This window comes from Hyaloscypha bicolor (assembly GCF_002865645.1).
Source record: "Hyaloscypha bicolor E unplaced genomic scaffold K444scaffold_56, whole genome shotgun sequence".
Taxonomy (NCBI): Eukaryota; Fungi; Ascomycota; class Leotiomycetes; order Helotiales; family Hyaloscyphaceae; genus Hyaloscypha; species Hyaloscypha bicolor.
The window spans coordinates 2363245-2383823 of record NW_020194558.1 but is presented as its reverse complement, the minus strand read 5'-3'; the positions used below and the strand labels follow the sequence as shown (position 1 = coordinate 2383823).

The 20579-nt window shown below is 49.1% G+C and overlaps 12 protein-coding genes across 12 annotated transcripts; 3 read left to right on the top strand and 9 right to left on the bottom strand.

Moving 5' to 3' along the window:
• Positions 1–2294: 2294 nt before the first annotated feature.
• On the bottom strand, positions 2295–2639 carry K444DRAFT_525840 (40S ribosomal protein S21; the record flags this gene model as incomplete). The annotated part of the gene is made up of 2 exons (XM_024874486.1): positions 2295–2529; positions 2608–2639. The coding sequence occupies 2 exons, from the start codon at positions 2637–2639 to the stop codon at positions 2295–2297; spliced, it is 267 nt and encodes an 88-aa protein (XP_024738523.1).
• A 412-nt stretch (positions 2640–3051) lies between these two features.
• K444DRAFT_662645 (uncharacterized protein) lies at positions 3052–5667 on the top strand (the record flags this gene model as incomplete). The annotated part of the gene is made up of 1 exon (XM_024886727.1): positions 3052–5667. The coding sequence occupies one exon, from the start codon at positions 3052–3054 to the stop codon at positions 5665–5667; it is 2616 nt and encodes an 871-aa protein (XP_024738522.1).
• Positions 5668–5913: 246 nt separating this feature from the next.
• K444DRAFT_642600 (FAD-linked oxidoreductase) lies at positions 5914–7387 on the bottom strand (the record flags this gene model as incomplete). The annotated part of the gene is made up of 2 exons (XM_024884759.1): positions 5914–7152; positions 7202–7387. 2 exons carry the CDS (start codon positions 7385–7387, stop codon positions 5914–5916), a joined length of 1425 nt encoding a protein of 474 aa, XP_024738521.1.
• A 438-nt stretch (positions 7388–7825) lies between these two features.
• On the bottom strand, positions 7826–8477 carry K444DRAFT_526856 (uncharacterized protein; the record flags this gene model as incomplete). The annotated part of the gene is made up of 2 exons (XM_024874581.1): positions 7826–8004; positions 8051–8477. The coding sequence occupies 2 exons, from the start codon at positions 8475–8477 to the stop codon at positions 7826–7828; spliced, it is 606 nt and encodes a 201-aa protein (XP_024738520.1).
• Positions 8478–8551: 74 nt separating this feature from the next.
• Positions 8552–9266, top strand: K444DRAFT_374430 (uncharacterized protein). The gene is made up of 2 exons (XM_024872304.1): positions 8552–8707; positions 8756–9266. The coding sequence occupies exons 1-2, from the start codon at positions 8705–8707 to the stop codon at positions 9182–9184; spliced, it is 432 nt and encodes a 143-aa protein (XP_024738519.1). The 5' UTR covers positions 8552–8704; the 3' UTR covers positions 9185–9266.
• Positions 9107–10604, bottom strand: K444DRAFT_374379 (uncharacterized protein). The gene is made up of 4 exons (XM_024872303.1): positions 9821–10604; positions 9746–9773; positions 9576–9628; positions 9107–9528 (listed from the first exon to the last, which is right to left on the bottom strand). The coding sequence occupies exons 1-4, from the start codon at positions 10387–10389 to the stop codon at positions 9348–9350; spliced, it is 831 nt and encodes a 276-aa protein (XP_024738518.1). The 5' UTR covers positions 10390–10604; the 3' UTR covers positions 9107–9347.
• A 426-nt stretch (positions 10605–11030) lies between these two features.
• K444DRAFT_642597 (uncharacterized protein) lies at positions 11031–12155 on the top strand (the record flags this gene model as incomplete). Its single annotated transcript, XM_024884758.1, has 3 exons — positions 11031–11086; positions 11136–11488; positions 11545–12155. 3 exons carry the CDS (start codon positions 11031–11033, stop codon positions 12153–12155), a joined length of 1020 nt encoding a protein of 339 aa, XP_024738517.1.
• A 117-nt stretch (positions 12156–12272) lies between these two features.
• K444DRAFT_374559 (uncharacterized protein) lies at positions 12273–12742 on the bottom strand. The gene has a single exon (XM_024872305.1). The coding sequence runs from the start codon at positions 12577–12579 to the stop codon at positions 12322–12324; it is 258 nt and encodes an 85-aa protein (XP_024738516.1). The 5' UTR covers positions 12580–12742; the 3' UTR covers positions 12273–12321.
• Positions 12743–13098: 356 nt separating this feature from the next.
• K444DRAFT_611850 (uncharacterized protein) lies at positions 13099–14004 on the bottom strand. Its single transcript, XM_024880022.1, has 2 exons — positions 13713–14004; positions 13099–13513 (listed from the first exon to the last, which is right to left on the bottom strand). Exons 1-2 carry the CDS (start codon positions 13936–13938, stop codon positions 13194–13196), a joined length of 546 nt encoding a protein of 181 aa, XP_024738515.1. The 5' UTR covers positions 13939–14004; the 3' UTR covers positions 13099–13193.
• Positions 14005–14633: 629 nt separating this feature from the next.
• K444DRAFT_628628 (uncharacterized protein) lies at positions 14634–15269 on the bottom strand (the record flags this gene model as incomplete). Its single annotated transcript, XM_024882937.1, has 2 exons — positions 14634–14696; positions 14757–15269. 2 exons carry the CDS (start codon positions 15267–15269, stop codon positions 14634–14636), a joined length of 576 nt encoding a protein of 191 aa, XP_024738514.1.
• Positions 15270–16005: 736 nt separating this feature from the next.
• K444DRAFT_628627 (uncharacterized protein) lies at positions 16006–16826 on the bottom strand (the record flags this gene model as incomplete). The annotated part of the gene is made up of 2 exons (XM_024882936.1): positions 16006–16236; positions 16329–16826. 2 exons carry the CDS (start codon positions 16824–16826, stop codon positions 16006–16008), a joined length of 729 nt encoding a protein of 242 aa, XP_024738513.1.
• A 1172-nt stretch (positions 16827–17998) lies between these two features.
• Positions 17999–20128, bottom strand: K444DRAFT_587802 (glycoside hydrolase family 31 protein). The gene is made up of 2 exons (XM_024878035.1): positions 19489–20128; positions 17999–19435 (listed from the first exon to the last, which is right to left on the bottom strand). Exons 1-2 carry the CDS (start codon positions 20113–20115, stop codon positions 18086–18088), a joined length of 1977 nt encoding a protein of 658 aa, XP_024738512.1. The 5' UTR covers positions 20116–20128; the 3' UTR covers positions 17999–18085.
• Between the last annotated feature and the right edge of the window lie 451 nt (positions 20129–20579).

Genomic DNA, 20579 nt, shown 5'->3' with positions numbered 1-20579 from the left:
AGCTGGCCTTTCCACATCTCCGTCGCAGTATCAATGAGATTGGAAGCTTAATCAACGAATGCAAAAATGCAAGCACTGCAAAATGATGGGGTTTCATAGCAACCCGCTGCAGCTTCAATGCAATGTCGAGGGGGTTCGAAATATCTGTGGAAGAACGCACCGTCATTTTGACGACGGTATGCTCACTAAGATGGTGGCAGGCTTCTATAATTACTGAAAGAGCAGAAAAAGGAGCACCAAGTTTTGGAGAAGATACTGAAATGCCTGGAAGAGAAAAGCAGAGACTCGGTAATCGATGCGGTCAGAAACCGCAACCCAGAAGGTTGCGACAATTAGAGTGTGAGCTGCTTTGTCAAAGACTCAGCAAAGACGAGATTGCAAGGCTCATGACACCCGGATAGACAGCATCAGAAACATCAGCACATCGATTTCAGATCAATCCACTCACGAAGCCACGGCCAACACTACCAGTGGGAACTCGACGTCGACTGTCACGCCCAATATCAGTCCTCCACAGAATCAAACAGTCACTTTCCAGCCGATCTTTCACATGCACTTTAATGGTATGCCTACGGTGTGGCCAATATCTCCTCTTTACAATTCTCCTCAAGCTGGTCAAGCATTTGATACGTATCAGAATGCAGCTTCGAGGCAACAAAAGTTAATTTACCAGGACTACCTTTCTTATTCCCTTCCAACTCTCAGAGTTGTTTACCAGCCAAATACTACTTACCTGGCAGCACCGAGAGAAAATGGATCCTTTGCATCGATGAAACAAACGGAGGCAAGCATTCTGATGCCCCGAGAATTTACCCGTCAAGGACTACAGGCTATTCTAGTCCGCTCCATCCCCGCACAAATGTTCTTGGAGCTCAATCGCTTTTGGATTGCAAACACATCATCCCAATGGCTTTTCGAACGAATTGAATCAGCTAGGGCCAATATCAAAACAAACCTCCCAACCACCCACCTTCCATTTTTGAGCAACCTTTCCAGGAGCAACAACAGCAGGCTCAACAGCAGACTGGCATAACCAAGTAAGTGCTGAGCTCGTTGACGCTTCTGACCACTATCAATCTGACGATTATCCGTATGAAAAACAGACAATCATGGATCGCATGAATGTTCATCAGCCACGAGGAATTGAGTCACGACGCTTCGAAGACCACTAGTACATACTCTGCTGTTTTTACGGCGTATGTACCACGCTGATCTATCTCCAGCAAGCATGGAGAATAGAGCATCTAACACAGTCTTGTGCCAAAATAACAAAGGTTGCTGCTCTTGGGCTGCTCGAAACTGGGCTAGGAATTAAGAATGAACTTGGTGAAATAATTCCGGGGCTCAAAACCGCGATTCGAGGATTCATGAGCACGGACCTTGGGTGGTAGGAGCAGTTGGTGATAGAGAATGGAAAATGGATCAGGCCGGGGACGGGGCAGAGAGAGCGGACGTTGATGATGGTTCTGTCAAGGAAGAATACAGCTTGTATCAAAGGACGAGAGTCTGAGCTGAGTAGAGAGACTGTGGTGAAGATGAGATGGACGTTGGGGGTGGGAAACATCAGTTGGTTTGCTTAAGTGGGGAAAAGGGTAAGTTGCGGGTTTCTGAGCCTGACATGATCTTTAAGAATACCTTTGCTAATACTTCCGAATATGCATCAGCCCAGCCCTTTCTGCAGATATGCGCCGCTTGACCTAGCTATGCATACAACGAAGAGTGCAAGAGCGTGCAAGAGGACCGCAACGCGAAAGAGAGCCGATTCAACCCTGAAGGCCTCGAGCTTCCCTTTTCTGGCCAACTCGCTCACTTGAGTATCAAATAGTACAGCTCAAGGCCCCGAGACTTCATCAATCAAACCTGGAATTCGTTTCATGTCCGGCCCGTATCTGTGCTCTGACAAGATGCTCTAACGTCACAGCTCTTCAGAAGGCCAGAATTGATCGATCTCCGGCTAAGTTACTATCGAAATAGCAGTCTGACTCCTCGAACAAATGGTCACCCTGGAGTGCGCACGAGGAGTTTCGAAGAGCCGTTTTGTCAATCCAGTTTGTCCAGAAACCTCACAAGCATGAATCAACGGGGTCGATTTGGGAAAAGTGGTCGAATTGTGATCACACGTGAAGAGTGACTATCTCAGCAACATGCCAAATCTAGCCCATTGTTCTCCACCCAGTATGTGTCTCTCCCATATCCCAGCCCATGCCATAACCACAAATCTGCAACCGATGTTAGCTGCGCTGCTCCCAAACTCGCATTCCAGGCAATCGTACCAAGAACTCCCCAATATGCAATTATCGCTGAAGGCTTCCGCTCCACACATTTTTCAGCAGACCATCCCGTTGTGCCAATCGGTTCAACGAATCGTCGCTCTCGCCCATCGCTCGGACGAAGCCGCAAAGTGCGTAGACTTGACTCTCTCCGGTGAATCGGCCGTTCTCATCGACTTTGCCAACTGAGATTTGCACGGATGCGTGGTCCTTCGCCTTGATGATTCTGTTGGTTGCGCTGCACTTGCGGGGGACGTAACTGTGAAAGTTGCAGTCAGCTTTCGTGATTTTCTCCGTGGTGTTCTGTTGTCGCAATTATGTTCCTGGAAGCACCTACAGGTCAACGAGTTCTCCCTTATCGTTTTCCATGATGACGGTTTGTTTGCAGTGAAACTGGTCGTCGAAGAAGCGTTTTGATGGTGAGGTTGCGTTCAAGATGATTTCTCGAGATTCGACGTTATTTTCCGTGGGAGGGATTGAAGCTAGGGCTGGAAGATCATTGGTTGAGCGAGCGAACTTTCAGGTTGGTCTTCTGGCACGTGATTTCGAGACGAATTCGCGACTGCCCATGTTGTGCATCAATAACATCGCCAGAACACTTCACCTCGAAGTCTATTCCGCCACGAATTACTGGAATGTGAGGAACAACATCGCCCTGTCGTGCCTTCCTCACTTTTCGAATTGCGCCCGGCGCAAAGGCTGGACTCTAGGCATCAAGATGGCTTCCCACGACATCCTGGTCCTTTCGTCCTCTCCTCCGAAACCGTTCAGAACATACAACATGTCCTCTTCTCCCCTTCCATCATTCAACGAATTGACACAAAAGAAGGCCCCAGTTCTGCGCACAGGAAGCCGCGCAACCCAAGTTCCCCAAACTGCCTCGGCATCGTTCACAAGCGTAGCGTCGCTCCTCAAAGCGACATCTGCGAAGGACTTGCTTGGCGTGGATGCAATTGGATCTTTCAGGATGGAAGAGCATAACGGAGACTCAGTTGAAGAGCTACCGAAACTCCCGAAGGCTAAACCTCGAAAACCTGCTACAAAGAAAGTCGGTGTCGGCGAGGAGAAGGTGGCAAAGGCTCCACGAAAGAAGAAGGATACCGTTGAAGGAGAACCTAAGAAGCCACGCAAGCCAAGGGTGAAGGTGACAGATCAAGCCGTTGGAGGAAATGATACGCCGAAGGAACCTGCTCCTAAAAAGCCCCGCGCGAAGAAGGTAGATAAAGATGCCAATCCGGACGAAGGGATTAAAGACAAGCCAGCTCGGAAGCCAAGATCTAAGAAACCAGAGGGCGAGTCCCAAATCATCCTTGCGAAAGGTCAGATCACGAAACCTTCCAGCAAATTGACGTCTGATAGAGTGGACAAGGCAGTGAAGTCCAAGAAGCTGGAATCTGCTATAACAGATCCATTTGCCGACCCGGTTGACCTGGGGCTAGTTGAAGCTGTCCAGAGACGTACTGACTGGACTCCACCAACGGCAACAGGGAAGACGACAGGTATCACTCCTATTTCTGGTGATCGATTAGATTTCGGCTCGACATCTTGCGGATCGATTCAATCAGGAGAGAGAAGCAAGACGTTTACAGATCTGTTTGGTAGCTTTGGATTTTCGAAGCTGGATAATAACGATATTGGGAAGAAGTCCTTAGAGACTGAGAAGCCACGGAAGAGAAAGCTCATCGAACTTGTCAAAACGAGTGTCTCGACAGCTGCAGCTACATCTCTCAAAGAGAAAGCACCCAAGAAGAAGGCAAGGACAATCACAGGCCTGGCAACATCTGCATATGCTGAACAAGAAGAAATTACTGCCAAACCGGCGCCTCTACTGCAATACTTTTCTCGACAAACCACAGAAAGACCTACAAATGATGGATTCAAAGTTCCTCCAAAACCACGGTCGAAGAGCCTGGTGAAGGGGGCAAAGCCCAAAAAGGGATCTGCAGACGCTCCAATTCTTCTCTCGCCCGAGTCAGCTTTAAAACAGAGCGGAAATCAGGATTTCGTCTTTGGAACCTCGAGCCAACTTGCAAGAGAGGATTCGCCCAGGCTTCTCCGTGATTTACATGAAGCTATGCAAGCGTCGAATGAAATTGACGAAGACGACCCATTTGCGGATTCAATTCATGCGTCTGTGTTTGCAAACCGTGGGAAGACATTGGCCCCGGCTAACCGCGATCTCTGGTCTGCGGCAGCCCGTGATATGGCTGGTGATTTGTTAGAAGTTGAGATGGTCGACCTCGTTGACTCTCCAGTTGCCACAAAACACACAATACCAACAATCATGCCTGGAGCCACTAAGCCTTTGGTGAATGAAGTAGCTGAGGATGTTTGGTATGATATTGAAGAATTGGGCAAAAATATGGATCAAGACCTTCAGACAACGAAAGAAGCGACAAGAAGAATCGGACCCGTAGAGGCAGCAATCAGAGCTGAACTTCTAAGCAGCCCTGCGAGCAATCCTAAGTCCAAAGAATCGACTCCGAAAAAATCAAAGAGAGAAAAGAGAGACAAGTCGCCTTCTAGGCGGACTAAATCCCTAGCGAAAGCCTCTACCAAGGCAGCCAAATCGAAAGGTGTTGGCATGCCAGATTTTTCATCCTACACAACTGCACAGCTAGCGAAAGAGATTGCTTCATATCGCTTCAAGCCCGTCAAGAGTCGAGATGGGATGATAGCATTGCTGGAAAAATGCTGGGAGGGCAAGAATCGAATAGCCTTAGGTGCCCTAGGGGCTAATGTCTTGTCGCAACCTCCTCCCGAGTCATCCAAACCACCAGCTTCAAACCAAGTGTGCGCAGCTTCTCCGAAAAGACCTCGAGGAAGACCGCGAAAGGAGAGTACAACTTCTTCGCCACCAAAAGGCAAAGTTGGGAGACCGAAGAAGTCAACTACTGTGGAATATTTTGAGATGGACAGTGACACTCCGTTGTCACAAACTCGGACTCCCAAAAAATCAAAGAAAGGGAAAGAGGCGGTTGTCGAAGATATCTCTGACTCCGACACCGAAACCCGTCCCTCCCCTCCTCGCCGGCAAGCATCTCAGACCAAAACTCCACCACTCCCCTTGAAGCTATCGACAGATCTGGAAATCGACACCAGCCCCGAACTCTCTCCCCTCTCATCCCGAGCTTTACTCTTCATGCATATAACCCGTGCCATTAAGAACGCACCGCCTTCCAAAGACCCATCAAAACCCTCCTGGCATGAAAAGATTTTATTGTATGATCCGATTATACTGGAAGAATTAGCGGTGTGGTTGAATACGGGGGCACTGGAGAAGGTAGGGTGGGATGGCGAGGTGGATGTCAAGGAGGTGAAGAAGTGGTGTGAGGGGAGGAGTATTTGTTGTCTTTGGAGGGAGAACTTGAGGGGTGGCGCGAGGAGTCGGTATTAATGAATAGATAACGAGTATGAAGAGCTTTGAATATTGCATTGAATACGAATTGCTGTTTCGCTTGAATTATATGAAGAAAGATGGGCTCGGAATACCGAATGCTTTCTAGACGCTATTATGCTATGCAGTCTGTCTAAGCCGTAACCCATCATCGTAATCATCTCTCATCTCATCATCTCAAGACCCGATGCCTTTCTCTCCCTATGTACTCTCTTGTCCAAAGGCCAATATACATCCTTCGTCCAATTAAGGGCCCAGCCTAATAGCACTCTTCATCCGTCTCCACAGCTCCGCAGCCATCGCATTCCTCCCCTCCAGCGTCCTCTCAACCGCATCCCTATTCTCCTGCGCTCTCCTCAGTAAATACTTCATACACTCCCCCGTCGTCCCCCACACAAGGTACTTATACGCTTTGGGTACATCGACATCCACCTTCATCCCCTCTCCCTCCTCAACCATCCCAGCTTGCACCAGCTCACAAGACACTTCATCAGCCATACCTTGCAACTGTGCGTAGACTAGTTCGGTCTGTGGCAATCCCTGTTGGGCTTGGGAAGTGCGGAGGCTTTGGATGCGGCGGACTGAAGTGTGGTTATGTCCCGCTAAGACGACATTGACTCCCGGATATTTCCCCTCACTCTCTCCTGAAGCTGGTTTGAGGATGGAGTTGTAGCAGCGGAGAGCCAGCGATTCGGCGATGCCGTTATACGCAGCATCTGTCTGCGCTTTCGTGTCATAGATCAAATGACGAGGATCGGAGCCTAGGTAGGCACCGCGCACGAGCTTGACGCCTAATGTGAAGCCATCTTGACGTGCGGTCGCGAGGTGCGAGGCCAGGACGGAAGGTGTGGCTTTTAGATATGCTTGGTACGTTCCATAGATCACTGCTTTCCCATTGTTGGAAGGGGAGGGCTTGTTGTATTTGCGCATGTATCCTAGAGTCCAGGCGTCGATGCCAGCTTGCACTGCTTGCTGCTCTGCGTCGAATAGTAACCGGACGCCCCGCTCAGCGGCAAGGTTGCAGACGGAGTCTATTGCTTCTCTGAGAGGAGGTGACGGATCCCTCTGGTTCGAGAGGTCGTATAAAGCTTGGCTGCCTGCACCTGTAAATTTTAAGGCGACGAAATCGCCGGGTGCGGTCATACGGACAGTCTCGAGGGTGCCGTTTGCCCAGGGTATGATCTCGTTACGAATACAGGCTTCTGCTGTCTCGGAATTGGTGTCTGAGCAGGAGGAGAGGGAGGCCGTTTGTGTCTCATCCATTACTACTTCTTTTGCGTAGCCCAGGATTACGCCTTTGAAGCCAATGGATTTTAGGGAGTCGGCTGTGTGTTTGACTTCGAGGGCGTTTTCGCCGGCGCAGAATTGCCGGTAGAAGGTTCGTTTGAGGAAGTATCGCAGGAAGAGGTTGGTGTCGGGGGAGAGGAGGGGGGATGTGGAGTGTGCGAGTCTGGACATTATTGCTAGTGAGGGGCCGAGGAGGAGCTGAAGGGAGTTAGAAACTTGGTGTATTGGAGAAGGGGGGTTAACGAACAGGCGAGGAGGAAATTGACGTTATCGCCAACGATCTGGTGATTGAGGACAGGGGGAGAATTGAGAGAGGAGCTGCTTTGGGAATTGTGGGAGGAGGATGCGCCAGAACTTGCGGTTCATCGAATTTCTCTGTTGAGCCATGGTCTGAAGTAATTGACACTTGACGAGGAAATGTTCGGGACGACATTGTTCTGGAGGAAACAGTGAATGACTTTGTGTTTTTGAAGAGCATGACGCTCTTGGTTGGCCCCGCCATGTCAGCGGAATGGTGGCGGCAGCTACTGCGCCAAGGGAATTGTGGCAATTGAGTATGGACGACTTGATGAAATTCAAGGGATGACAACGACGATGTTAAATACGCGCTCAATAATACGGATGTACCGACTTCGGCGTTCTCGTACACAGGTACCTTTCGTCAATGAGGGGCAATCTTGATGATGCTATCGCAGCCATTCAGAGCTTATCTGGCTGAACCGAAGGAAGCCGCACCTTTGTTGTTGATAAATTGATAATACCCCCCTCTAGCGCCGCGCTCAATGCAGCATTCTGCACCAGAGCGGTCTTGGTTGGATTGCAGCAGTGGGGAGGCAATATCAGCAGGTCGACCGTGGTCCATTCGTGTTGATCATGCCATTTCGTTCTTCTCTATGGCCGCTTTTCGTCTCCCTCCGCGCAAGATGAAGTCCACATAGCCTGGCCGCCTTCCCCTTGCGGCTCCTATTGCATCCTGAGCAAGCCCGTATGCCAACCCAATGGCCAATCCACTCTTGGCCGTTCTCGCTGCGGTGGTTACTGGGAAGCGGTCTGTACGAATCAGTGTCTGCGTCAAGACCGCGGGAGAGTGGCATACTCCACAGACTGAAGCCGCCAGCAACAGACAAACTTGCAATGACCGTATTGACGAAATCCTTCGTCCCTCTATATCGATCGAATATCTCTTCCACACTGAAGAATGCCGCAGTCCAAAAGCTGACTTTGGCGCCCATCTTAAATCCCTCCTTCACTCCACCCAGCGCCATATTGTAGTTCTTGCTCTTGTGATAGAGATACCATCCCGTCGGAGTCGTAGGTAACCTATGCGCATTCTCTGCCCGAAATCGTAGTCCTGTTGTTTGGCTTCCGTGGGAGAGACCCAGCGCCATCCCGGCGACGAAGGAGAGTGAGGCCACGACGGGGAGACGCTTGCCCCAGGGCAGAGAAAACCTCGAATTCTCCTTCAGCACTCTGTATTCCTCCCGCTTCATTTCGATCCATTTCTTGCGCTCCTCCTCCTCCATTGCGCTCGCCATGGCGGTATCGACTGACGTTGGAAAAAGGATGGACGTTGGACAAGGCTGCGAAGGATCCATGTCTCACAAAACCCGGTCTGTCACGGGAGAACGTGTTTTTCGCGTGGGGATTTCAGCCGAACTCGTCAGGCTGCACATCTCCTTCCAAGCTCGATTCCCCCAACACAGTGTGCTCCATCCTACGATAAGAGAAGGGACATTTACAAGTCGGCGAGATGGTGAGACGAATTCTATATTTTATAATCCTCATGTTCTAACAGATCTAGGCTCGAGACGACGACGAGATCCAAGCCACGGCTTTCACCCTCCACTTCAAATACAGCAAATACACCGTCCTCCTTTTCGCGGATCCCTTAACACCCTTCTCAACCATTAAAACCAACCTCCTCGTTATCCTCAAAGAGCGCTACCCCGACGGTCTCTCAAGAAGCGACTCTCCCAGCCCCACAAAAATCCCCGATTCGATACTAGACATCGTGCTCGGTGTTCCGATAGATCCTTATGAGCTGAGCAAAGGATGGGATGAGCTGGACACGAGGGGCGGAGGCATGATAGAGACGCCGAGAAGTTTGGGGCTCAAGGATGGGAGTAAGATTGCGTTTGCGTTTGTGGAGAATGACGAGGACAAAGAGGCGAAGGAGTTGTTTTATGTCGAGTACCCGGACCTTGATGCGTTATATCCGGAGGAGGGTTAGATGGATGAGATATTTAGGATGGCGTTAGGCGTACATAGGGAGGTCATCTAGCTTAGAGGATGGCAGCGCATACAGCCGCATGAGCTGTCGGGGGCTACAATATGAGCAAGATGCTCGGAGAATTACAAAAGGTGGCTACATCAAGCTCTGAAGCTCTTTGCCCCTACTTTACTTTGTCAAATGAAACTCTCTTCTTGCCAGAATTGACGCTATCACCAGCCACTTTTCTTCCATCTAGCAATATTCTCTCCGATTTCCTGATTTGTGCAAACACAAAGGGGTAGATCAAGTCACAGATTAAAGCTGTAACCCACAGTACAACAGCAAACGGGTTCATGAAGTACCTAAGCAAATCAGCGTCAGAAAACTTTTTCGGAGCCAGAGAAATTACTCATAAGCCTCTCTCCAGTGATACCACATCCACCCATAGTTTATATACAACCCCTAGGTAACGGGGGAGTTAGCATTGCCAGATTAAAATTGTTTCGGGAGAGGACGTTGTCTCCGGAGAAAGACAGGAAACAGTTCGAAATAGGAAAGGGTTTCTCCCCCAGCGCCTACAATCACCGATCCCAAAGTCCTCGAAGCCCTAAACCTCATTAACATCTACTTTCTCTCTTCTTTTAAATCACTCACCAAACTCCCCAACTCACACCGCCAGTATGCTGCCTAATCAACAACTGCGCCAAGCTCGCAACACTCAAATTCGTCTGTGCCACAGTAGCACTCCAAAACCCCAACTCCGTAGTGTCAGCCCCCACAACCCCCCGATAAAACTTCCCCTCCCTCTTGCCCACTTCATTCTCAACCCACCAGCTCGCAAACGCCCAATGGGCCACCACACACCAAACCACTCCCACGGCAAACAGCTTCCCCAAATTCCTCTTCACAAGTGGAGCATGGTCCCACTCCTCCTTCCCATACATCAAAATACCACAAACCATGCCAAGATCTAAGATTAACCAGATCGCGAATACGATGCGTTCTAGAGGTGTTTCGGCGATCAAAAGTGCGTAGACGAGCTCCCATGCGAAGTTGAAGGACAGGGCAAATAATGGCATGCCGTAGGAGCGGTCAAGGAAGGAACGGTGGGCGAGCAGGATGTAGCAGAGTGTCCACAAGGCGCCGCCGGTTTGTAGGAGGGCATTAGAGACGGGGATGAAGTAAGAGGGTACGTGGGAGGGGGGGATGTCGTTGGAGCCCATCTTGAGTCCCTTTCCTTGAAGATATGGTAGAGGGGGGAAAGCGAGTCAGGAAAGAGAATTGAGATCAGACGCGATTAGGAAAAATGAGGCCTGCAATCGAAAAACTCCCCTGGGAGTTCACTTTACCGTTTCAGGTAACAATCATCAGGGTTCAGGACTACAGTGCCCGCTGAGTAAATTGACCAGAAGGTTAAAATCGTAGGCAACCGCTCCAAAAGAAAAGTTGGAGTTGTATATAGCTTCCTTCTCCCGAGATTTTGTGTTCGAGGGAGAGGCAACACAACAGCTAGCATGCAGGGGGGTTGTCAGTGTCATTTCTTGCTTCTTGGCCACACTTCTGGACCTCGGCACCCCAGAATTTCTCAGCCCCGCAATCCAACCCAACGTCAGTAATCACCACCACAGAATGACAACCATTCCAATGCCGCCCAATGCATCTCAAACGACTGAGTTGCACCCCTTCGAGACAATGGACTGGCGGTAGCACCATCTCCCTTTCAAAACGAATATATCCCCTCATCATACCACGGGCCACTTACACGCTGGATTTCACTAGAAGGCTTCCAGCGTCAGCCTTGTCCTGCCCGGGACGTCCCCTCGTCATGGCAAAGACACCTCGCCCAGATCTGGAGAAGCAATACATGTCTTCGGGATCGAGACCCAAGAGAGAGGTTGCAGAACCCAGACCTAGTGCTTCGTAATACCCCTTCTCCCTCTTTCCAACCATCTCAGCTAACGTCTCCTAGGATACTCCTAATTTCCCCCTCGAATGAGATTCTCCTGTTACATCGAGTGCGAACATCGTCTTCCTTCCCCTCAGCACACGTATTCCCCGGCGGGAATCTAAGTGCTTCGCAAGACGGCGAGATTCCCGGCCCGAAAGATGCAGAGCGGCATAGAGATGGGCTGGCTTATAGGATGGGTGCTATAAGGGAGTGTTTTGAGGAGAGTGGGATCCTGTTAGCGAAGAAGAACTCCGATTCATCCTCTTTGTTGGAAATCGAGGAGAGTGAAAGGGAACGAGCTAGGAAGGAGATTCACGCTGGGAAGCTGAAATTTGGGGAATGGGTGAAGGAGAGTGGTGGGGTTGTGGACATAGGTTTTCCCCTTTCCTGATTGCTTTGGTAGGAAAATCAAAGACTGATAAGAAGATAGATGGACTTATACCGTTTACGAGATGGATCACGCCGACGAACCTTCCGAAGAGATTCACGACGCAGATGTATATTTACTTCTTGCCTCTCGCTCAAACCGGACCCACCAAAAACATCGCCTCGAAATCTGTGATTCCGGTCCCGACTTCAGATGGAGGGGTAGAACATACTGCTGCGCTTTTCGCGCCGTGTAAAATATGGTTGGAACAAGCGAGCAGGAATGAGATTATTCTTTTCCCGCCGCAGTTTTACCTTATACACCTCCTGTCTCCCTTCCTCTCTCCCTCTCTCTCCTCCTCCTCTTCGCCCTCGACAAATGAGTTACAGGACCAACGGGACAAAGTCCGAGAGTTCTTGCAAGGAGATGGAGGGGATGGGAAAGGCGTAAAGTGGGGCGAGAAGGTCATGAGTCCGATTGGGATTTTGATGGGGAGGGATGGGCGGAGCGTGTTGGGGCTTGAGAAGCCAGGACCGGAATTGAAGGAGAGTGGGAGAGGGGGCGATGAGAAGAGGGTTGTGCTTGTGAGATTTGGGAGGGAGGGGCCGAGGGATTTGGAGGTAAAGGAGAGGGCGGAGGTGTTGGAAGAGGAGAGGGAGGAGGCGAAGTTGTAGACTACGATAGACGGATGTAGACAGGTATGTTGATCTTATTTGTTGAATAATAGGCAATAAATGTTCCAGAGAGTCTCAACAATTGAACCAGAGAGGACCTTGCCAGTATTATTCATTGTATATCGAGCTACGGATAACAACTTCCGGAATGGGGATACTTATTGGATTATGGGCGGACACGGAATGGTCTTGTACCCACTGTTGTTAACATGGGCGGGTTCAAGAAACTGTGAATCCCATTGTACAGTAGGGAACTGTACAATAAGATGGCAAAGCTATGAATCCCATTGTAGGGCGGGAATGTGTACAATAAGAAAATGCAAGGCTGTGACTTTGGAGGGGAGGCAGGGGACTCAACGGAAGCGAGTATATAAAGGACAAAGGTACATCCACACCTTTCCCTCTCCATCCAACCACAAAACATTGCAAAGTACTTCCTTTAAGCAAAGATGTCTTCAAACACCGCGTCGCCCTCACCACCAAGTGCTCAGATCTCAGTTACACATTGTACAGAGCCTGCACAGAACAATGAGACACCTGCATCTTTTCCGCGCATATTCACAGTCTTCCCAAAACTGCCTCTCGAGTAAGGCACTTCCATTGCCCCCAGTACCTCTAGACCATTGCGAAATAAGGCTGACCTCCCATCTAGGCTCCGGATCCGGATCTGGCGTCTCATCGATAACTTCACCCCTCACGAAATCCGCATCACCGTTACGACCCCATCAAAGGACGCCGACATCAAAAAGAGACCCACATTTAAATTGCATACGCCTCTCCCAACCACCCTCCATGTCTCCCACGAATCCCGCACTCAAGTCCTTAAGACCTACAAGACAATATTCAAAGTCAAGGACCGGAGCGGTATCGACAGAGAAGAGGTATACTTCAACCCCGCCCTCGACTCCATATTCGTGAGCATACCAAGATGTACCAGAGAATGGATGATCTACACAGGCGGCCATATACACTTGCCCAAAAATGGCATCGAAACTCCTTTCGATGCGCAAAAGCATAATATCCTCCGCTGCCAGGTGCTCAACTCGGACCCACAAGCAATATACCAGACGCATAATGTCGAAACAATAGTCGTTGTTCAGCCGACCAAGACGCCGTTGGAGGCACAGAGCAATGAGCGGACCACGCATAGATTTTTGAGTTTGGCGAGGGTGGCAGGGGAGCAATGGAAGAGCGTTGAGTATTTTGTGTGGAAGCCGGAGTGGTGGGCTGAGCATTGGGAGTTTCTGTTTGAGGAGTTGGTAAAGGAGGATCCTGAGATGAAAAAGCGCAAGTATAAGGGGAAGGGAACGAGACATAGGAAGATTGGTGGATGTCAGAAGGGATGGTGAGGTCGATGAGTAAGTCTCAACTTCTCTAAGTGTCAGTTCCAATGTCCTACACAGTTGGGGACATTCAGCTCCCAATGTACCATAACTCTTGGGACATTCAACAAACATTGGCTAATAGCTGCTGGAACTACTCGCAATGTCCCACAGCCCTGGAACATTCCACTCCAGCAATTGAACAAGTATGCTAACCCCCATTTCTTACCACCAGGCAATAGGGACAGCGTGCACTTGAAAATGGTTTGGAGTTCGGGGCATTGAATAAGAAATAATGGTCTTGGCTTAGGACGGTATCGCGGCGTAGGATGGGATTTAATGAGTACTGCGCCCATAATTTCTGGGAAGTTATGGTTGAGCAGCTCTTGACTTGGGATGGATTCGGCGTTCGGAGGGACTTGGACCGGGTCGTTCTGCAGGAATTGTGCAGTGTGTTTCATTTAGCCTGCAAGGCAAAAAGAAAAAAATTGTTATGTACCATTTTATTTTGCTACGCAAGACGGGCTGGCTACCGGCAGTACGCACTTTGTTCTGCCTGGACAGCTAGTGTCAACAGTGCTCAACGTGGCCCGGTTAGACGCTCTTGCGAATCCGCCGTTGGGTGGCAAGACCAGCACTCCGTAGAATGGTGGGCAGGACCGAGTCCACATACTCCGTAATGTATGACGGGGGACTTTTTTCATTTTAGTTTTTTTTTGTTTCGGGGTAACTACTGGAGATTTTACTATCTAATCGTGCTTGGGAAGAATACTTACAGGGCTAAATTTTTTGCGAGAAAAGATGCTTATTGATTCCCATAAGGCAAATGAACCTCTTCTTCTTGCAAACACTGTGTCTTTGACCGTGGGGTTTGCTTGTAACAGGATAAATAGGAAGATAATTCATTAGAGCACTTGCAATTCTTAGTCATGAGATAAAAGCCATTTTTCTGGTCACTATTCTGAATGAAAAGCTCTCCTTGGTGGTAAAGAAACCACCACCTTGTGCTATTCTAGGCCCTATAAAGTGTCATGTCTGAAGACACCCCTATAATCAGATTCCCTCCTAGGATGAACCCACTTAAGGCCTAAAGTTGCCTCGATCTCTGGACACCCAAGTCAAGAATGCCGGGGAGCCTATCTCATTCTTGGTATGGTCATGACGCCTCTTTGGAAATGGATGCGACGTCATTGGCTGTGTCCTTCTTTGCCATGAGGAACTTGATATTGGAGGTTCGATCAGTCGAGATATTCAATCTGAATTACACTAAGAAACTTACTTCTCTAATACGATCAATTATCTCCAGTAATGGCCCTCCAGAATTGACACCATGACCACCGTCGTTATCTCCATGGCTGTCGATGCTCATACCCGACTCCTGACCTCCCTTCGCCATCTGCTCAAGTTTGAAAGCTGCAATCTCGCGATTCATATCCTCAACAAAGGCCTCATATGTCACCTTCTCCCTGGCCGCTCCACTCCGATACTCTCTCTCGCCGAACCTTCTATGCTCATCAGCCCACTTATTTATGGCTTCTTGCCTCTGCTGGCAAGCGGTCCGCTTACAAGCCAAATATTCCACGAAGTCCTGCTGCATCCACTCAACGTAAGGATCAACTTTGAAAGTCATGTTGGCAATAGTTTCGCTGATGGGTCGCTTCATTGCCGCCAAATCGTTATCGTAGAGGCTGGTAATAAGATCAAGCTTGACGCCTACATTCGGAATCCGCGCAGGTCGCACTCGGATTTCAGTTGGCTCTTGAGCATATCTTTCAAGTTCTTGATTTCGCATATTTTTTATGTACTGGGTGGTCTAGAACTGGGGTTTGGAAGGTGTGGTATATTAAATTTGCAAAATTGGTCGCAAGGGGTGTATTTGGGCGGATGGGTTGCTACCCTCATCATCGAAATATTTGGCCCGCCTGTTCGAGAGCGACAAATGAATGTGGCCAATTACCAGACCATAAATTTCGGAATAAATATTCTGCTTTTGGTGCAGAATTCGGAATGGCTATGCTCTTGCATCGTGATTCCATCTACGGATTGTACTGTTTCGCGTGCGTCGAAGTCGCTCTCAACACTTCAAAAGTTTTCACTCATCAATGTCTTCGCAATCAAAATAGTTAGATAAACAGAGTTAGAAGTATCACATATAGCTCCAATAGTTCTCAGAGGGTCAAAACCCCATCTGAGATGGAGATAATGGTTGTGTATTCGTAGTCCCATCACGTGACTAGAGAAGACACATGAGAAATTAATAATAAACTTGAGTGAGGTTATCACATGAAAGCTAAGTCACGCCGAAGAAGAGCGTACAAAAGAGAGATTTTCATTATTAGCTATTAACAATAAAAGTTGTGGTTTACACAACACGGTCTCGAAGGTCACCTGCGCCACCTCGGGTACCGAATATCACGAGCCCCAGTGAGGGAGAAAAGGGTCTTGATATCGTGTGAGATGAAGTATTACCAAACGAAATGGCAGTATTCCGAGGCTGCTGCGTGCCAGCGAGTTCCTCCCTCGCCACATCACTGCTTTCGCTGAACGGATGGTTGTGCAGACTGAGTGGGACCCCAATGGACCGAGAAGACCGACCCACGAGCAGCCTTCTTCCTAAGATATTGAAGAAATTGATACCCTCCATCGCCTTCTTCCTCGTCCTCGGAAGACGGCTCGGAATTGTTGTCATTGGACTTGAACTTCTTGGCAACTCGTAATTTGTTTCCGAGGGATTCGACAAGCGGTATCTTTCGCTTTGGCTAGAGGGGAATTGTCTTGTCAGCAATATTATTCCAACCGGCTTCGAACATTGACTGGAAGGGATATAGTAGATTTCAGGGTGTGGGTTTACCTTAGTATCTGCAATTGTTGAGTTTCCACCACTTGCTAGCTCTCCTCCCTCTCGATCCGCAACTCTTTCTTGGCCAAGGCCGAACTTCTTGTGCTGCGCGATAACAGCCTTCCCGTTCTCCTTGGTCAACGATTCCGTCCAGTTGTACCGCTTCATACCCCGGATCCTCTCTTCATCTCGCTCCTCCTTGATAGACGCAAGCTCGGCCTTGATCTCCTCTACTTCATCCAAAAGGTACTGCTTCTTGACGTTGTAGACCTGGTCCGCTTTCGCTACGATAGCAAGCTGGAGACTCTTTTTGAGCTCAATGCAGTTCTCTCTTGGTGTATAATCGTCGGTACACTCGCTTCGATTAAGTTCTGCCTCAATGTTCTCGATCTCGAACGTTACAAGTCTGGCTACCAGGGTCGGCTTGTCTCCAGACACATCTAGGTGGCAGTCCCAGCACTTTTCCCTCAGAGCCGAAATCTGCATCTGGTCATATCTTAAATTTGACATGATGCATATCCTCAATTGATTAGAATGATCCACGTTTGGCAGAAGCTTGGGTCTTACACTTGAACGTCTTTCAATTTGGGCTTGTTTAGTGTTTGCAAATGTTGTAAGAGAGAACTTGTGAGTCACGAAGAGTATTTAGGTCTAAATAAAATTAGAAATGAAAACCATAAAGACAGATTTATGTTATAAATTTATTTTGACTTGCGAGCCTCAGGACCAAATCACGGTCTGCACTTTACCAGACGTCGTAAGGTTCATACCCCATAATCTTGAAAGCCATCTATTGAAGGAAAATATGCTTAAACTTTAATCTATGAGGGCCAAAAAAGTTCCGTGGTATTTTTTTGGGAGAGCGGTGATTAATCTATTTCAAAGCTAAGGTGGCAAAATGCTCCTTCACTGTTGAGAAGTTAAGCGAGGTGAAAAGGGGGGAGCGCACCACGACTCTCTTCTTGGACTTGGGTTTGAGTCATTTATTTAGGCGAGTCCATGCTCCTCGATATTTCTCCACGTGTACTCGTCTTCCAATCCGATTATCAAACTTCGACGGCTTGCAAACAATTACGCGCTTCAATTCCATCGCTCTCGGAGGTTCCTTGTATAATCACTCTGCCGACCAACTAATCCACACATTGAAGATTGGCAATATCACATTGTGTTTTATAGCCTCGTAAATGAAAATTGCACAACCTTTTGCCTCTGTGACTTAGAAATTAAGTAGTATTCGAGAGACGGGTTCCGAATATTGTGAAGTGATTACAGTGAAGCTTCCCCTTCTCGCTTTGCTTATTAAATTTATGCCCCTCGGCTAGTGATATGGGGTTTACATCAACAATTAAGCATTTTTCTGTTCCCCTCCGCATCCCCCATTGTTATCCTAACATCAAAATTTGTGAATAGGTAGAACATCATTATCCCCATTAAGGCAAATGCATGCATCACGGAGCATGTGCTGGGGTCTTAACTACCCCTGGTTGTGGGAGTTAGTGCCATCCAGCGGCGGGATACCCCTGGTTGGGGATTCTGGGTCACGCTGAGCCTGTTGATCTAGACTCTAGGCAGAACAAAGTTGGTGGCAACGCCTTCAAATAAATGCCACGCAAGTGGTGCGTAACAAAACAAATACACAGTGCTAACAACAGTATTTTTTTGTCTTTTTTTTTTTGGCACGCAACCTCTCTTCCTCCCTATCTTTGCTTCCTCTCGCTAAACACGAACCTTGTCCTCACCTTTGCGTCACCTCTTCCTTTTCTTCGCGGTCAAGCTCTTATCAACACGGGCATTGTATCAAGAGGGCATTCAACCTCAATGACGCTTCCTCCCTGGTAAGTCTCCTCTCCATCAAACGATCTCCAACTCACTCCTGCCGGCAGATACACCTTCATCTTCCTCAGCCCCGCCGCCAACACCGGACAACAAAGATACTTATCCCCAAACATGTACTGGTCCTCAACTTCCCAACATTTCGCATCCTCAGGAAACACATAAAACAAAGGCCTCATAACCGGAGTCCCCTTCTCATGCGCCTCCCTCATCAAGCCTCTAATATACTCCCTCAGCTCCTCTCGGATCCCCATATATTTCTTGCAGATCCCATAAACCTCCTCCCCATAACTCCAAACCTCATTCGGCGCCCCCGAAAGGCACGTCGCGCCCCCGGTCGTTCCAACCTGCTTCTGCTTCGGCTCGCGATCCCCATGCAGCCTCATCACAGGACAGAACGCACCCCACTGGAACCACCTCACAAACAACTCTCTGAACGCCTCATCACTCGGATCTCCTCCATGGAACCCACCAATATCAGTCGTCCACCATGGAATGCCCGCAATCCCCATATTCAACCCCGCTGCTAACTGATTCCTCAGACTCGACCAGGAAGAAGCGATATCTCCGCTCCAGACCAGGGCTCCATATTTCTGGCTCCCGGCCCACGCACAGCGGAGAAGATTCACGATGCTCTTCTGTCCAGTGCCCTCCATGCCCTCGTAAAACGTTCGCGCATATTCGCGAGGATATATATTCCCAATGGCCAGGTTGGAACCAAGATGGTATCGATAATTGTCGAAATCATACGCCGTGTATTCCGGCTCCGCTTCATCGAGCCAGAAGACCTTGATGCCTTTCTCGTAGTAATTCTGTTGGGCTTTCTCCCAAAGATACTTCCGTGCTTCGGGGTTGGTGGCGTCGTAGTGGATGGTGTTTCCCTGGAAATCCATGCCGATTCTGATCCCGCGGTCGGTTCGAATCAGATATCCCTTCTCCAGCATCTCGCTGTAATTCTCGGATTTGGTATCGACGGTTGGCCATATCGAGACCATCAATTCGATGTTCATCTCTTTGAGCTCTTTGATCATTGCGTCTGGATCAGGCCAATACGTTGCATCGAACTTCCAATCTCCCTGCTTGGGCCAATGGAAGAAATCGATGACAATGAGATCGATAGGCAGCTTTCGCGCTTTGTACTCGCGAGCAACGCTTAAGAGTTCTTCCTGCGTTTGATACCGGAGCTTGCACTGCCAGAAGCCAAGCCCGTACTCGGGCATCATGGGTACCGTGCCTGTAGCTCGCGCATACGCTTCTTCGATCTCAGCGGGAGCGTCGCCTGCAACCTTCACCCCGTCAGCCTCTCCCTCTCCTCACATCTCAATTCTCATCAGCTTACAATCCAATAATCAAGCACCCGCGTAGAATACGCCTCAAAACTCATAACATTCTTCCCCAACATCCCCCTGCCAACCCCCGGATTATTCCACAAGAGCCCATACCCGAGACTCGACAACATGAACGGGACGCTCGCTTGCGAGTTCCGCTGCGCAAGTTCCAGATCGCATCCCTTCAGATCCAAGACATCTTGTTGATATTGCCCCATCCCATAAATCTTCTCCTCCTTACTTACACTTTCCACTCGATACGTCAGATGATAATCACCCCCGGGAATCGGCTTAAACTCCCTCGCTTCGATCTCGAGGGCGCTGCATTTCGGATCCGCGAGGTCGCGGCGATGACGAGCGTATTCTTCGAGGAGGAGCGAGCCGCGCGAGTTGTGGATTGTGAGTTTACCGCGCTTGGAGACCGTGGCAAGGATTTTGCCGTTTGAGATCGTCGATTCGTTTTCAGATAATGAGATGTTGGCCTTTGATGATGCTGGTGGTTGGAGAGCCCAGTCGTCTGTCGGCATGGTGTTCGTCCTCGTCGCTCGGACCCGGAATGCGTTCGCTCCCCATGGTTCAATCCAGAGCTGTTCTGCATCGTAGCGGTATATCAAGCGATTTCCTTTCTTGTCAAACATTGTGAAAATAGAATATTGCTCTAATTACTTGAGATATTTGGAATATCGAAACCGTTGGATGCAGGTCCATATCTATATATCCCGTCCGTGAGTGGTTCTCCGGTGGGAAGTGCCACAGGATAGGTGAGGCGATGGAGATTTTCCACGCGTGCTTTGCTGCCACGTAAAACTGGAGCTTCTCGCGAAGGCTCGTAGTTAATTAGCATTGCTGTTGCAGATCTTGGGTCTTCGTTCGCAGGTGATTGGTCTACGACGATGCGAAGTCAGAATAGGGGCTCCGGTGGGGGCGGGGCATAGCGGGGTAGGTGCTGACCCCACCAGATCGAGTAAAATCTGAGGATTCTTATAGCAGTGGGCAATGGGCTAGTGGCAAGGTACGGCATCTTATCAAGGATAACAAATACTAAGCACCATCTCACGCGCTCCAACAAATAAAATGAAGGACTAGTTCATTCAAACTCGTA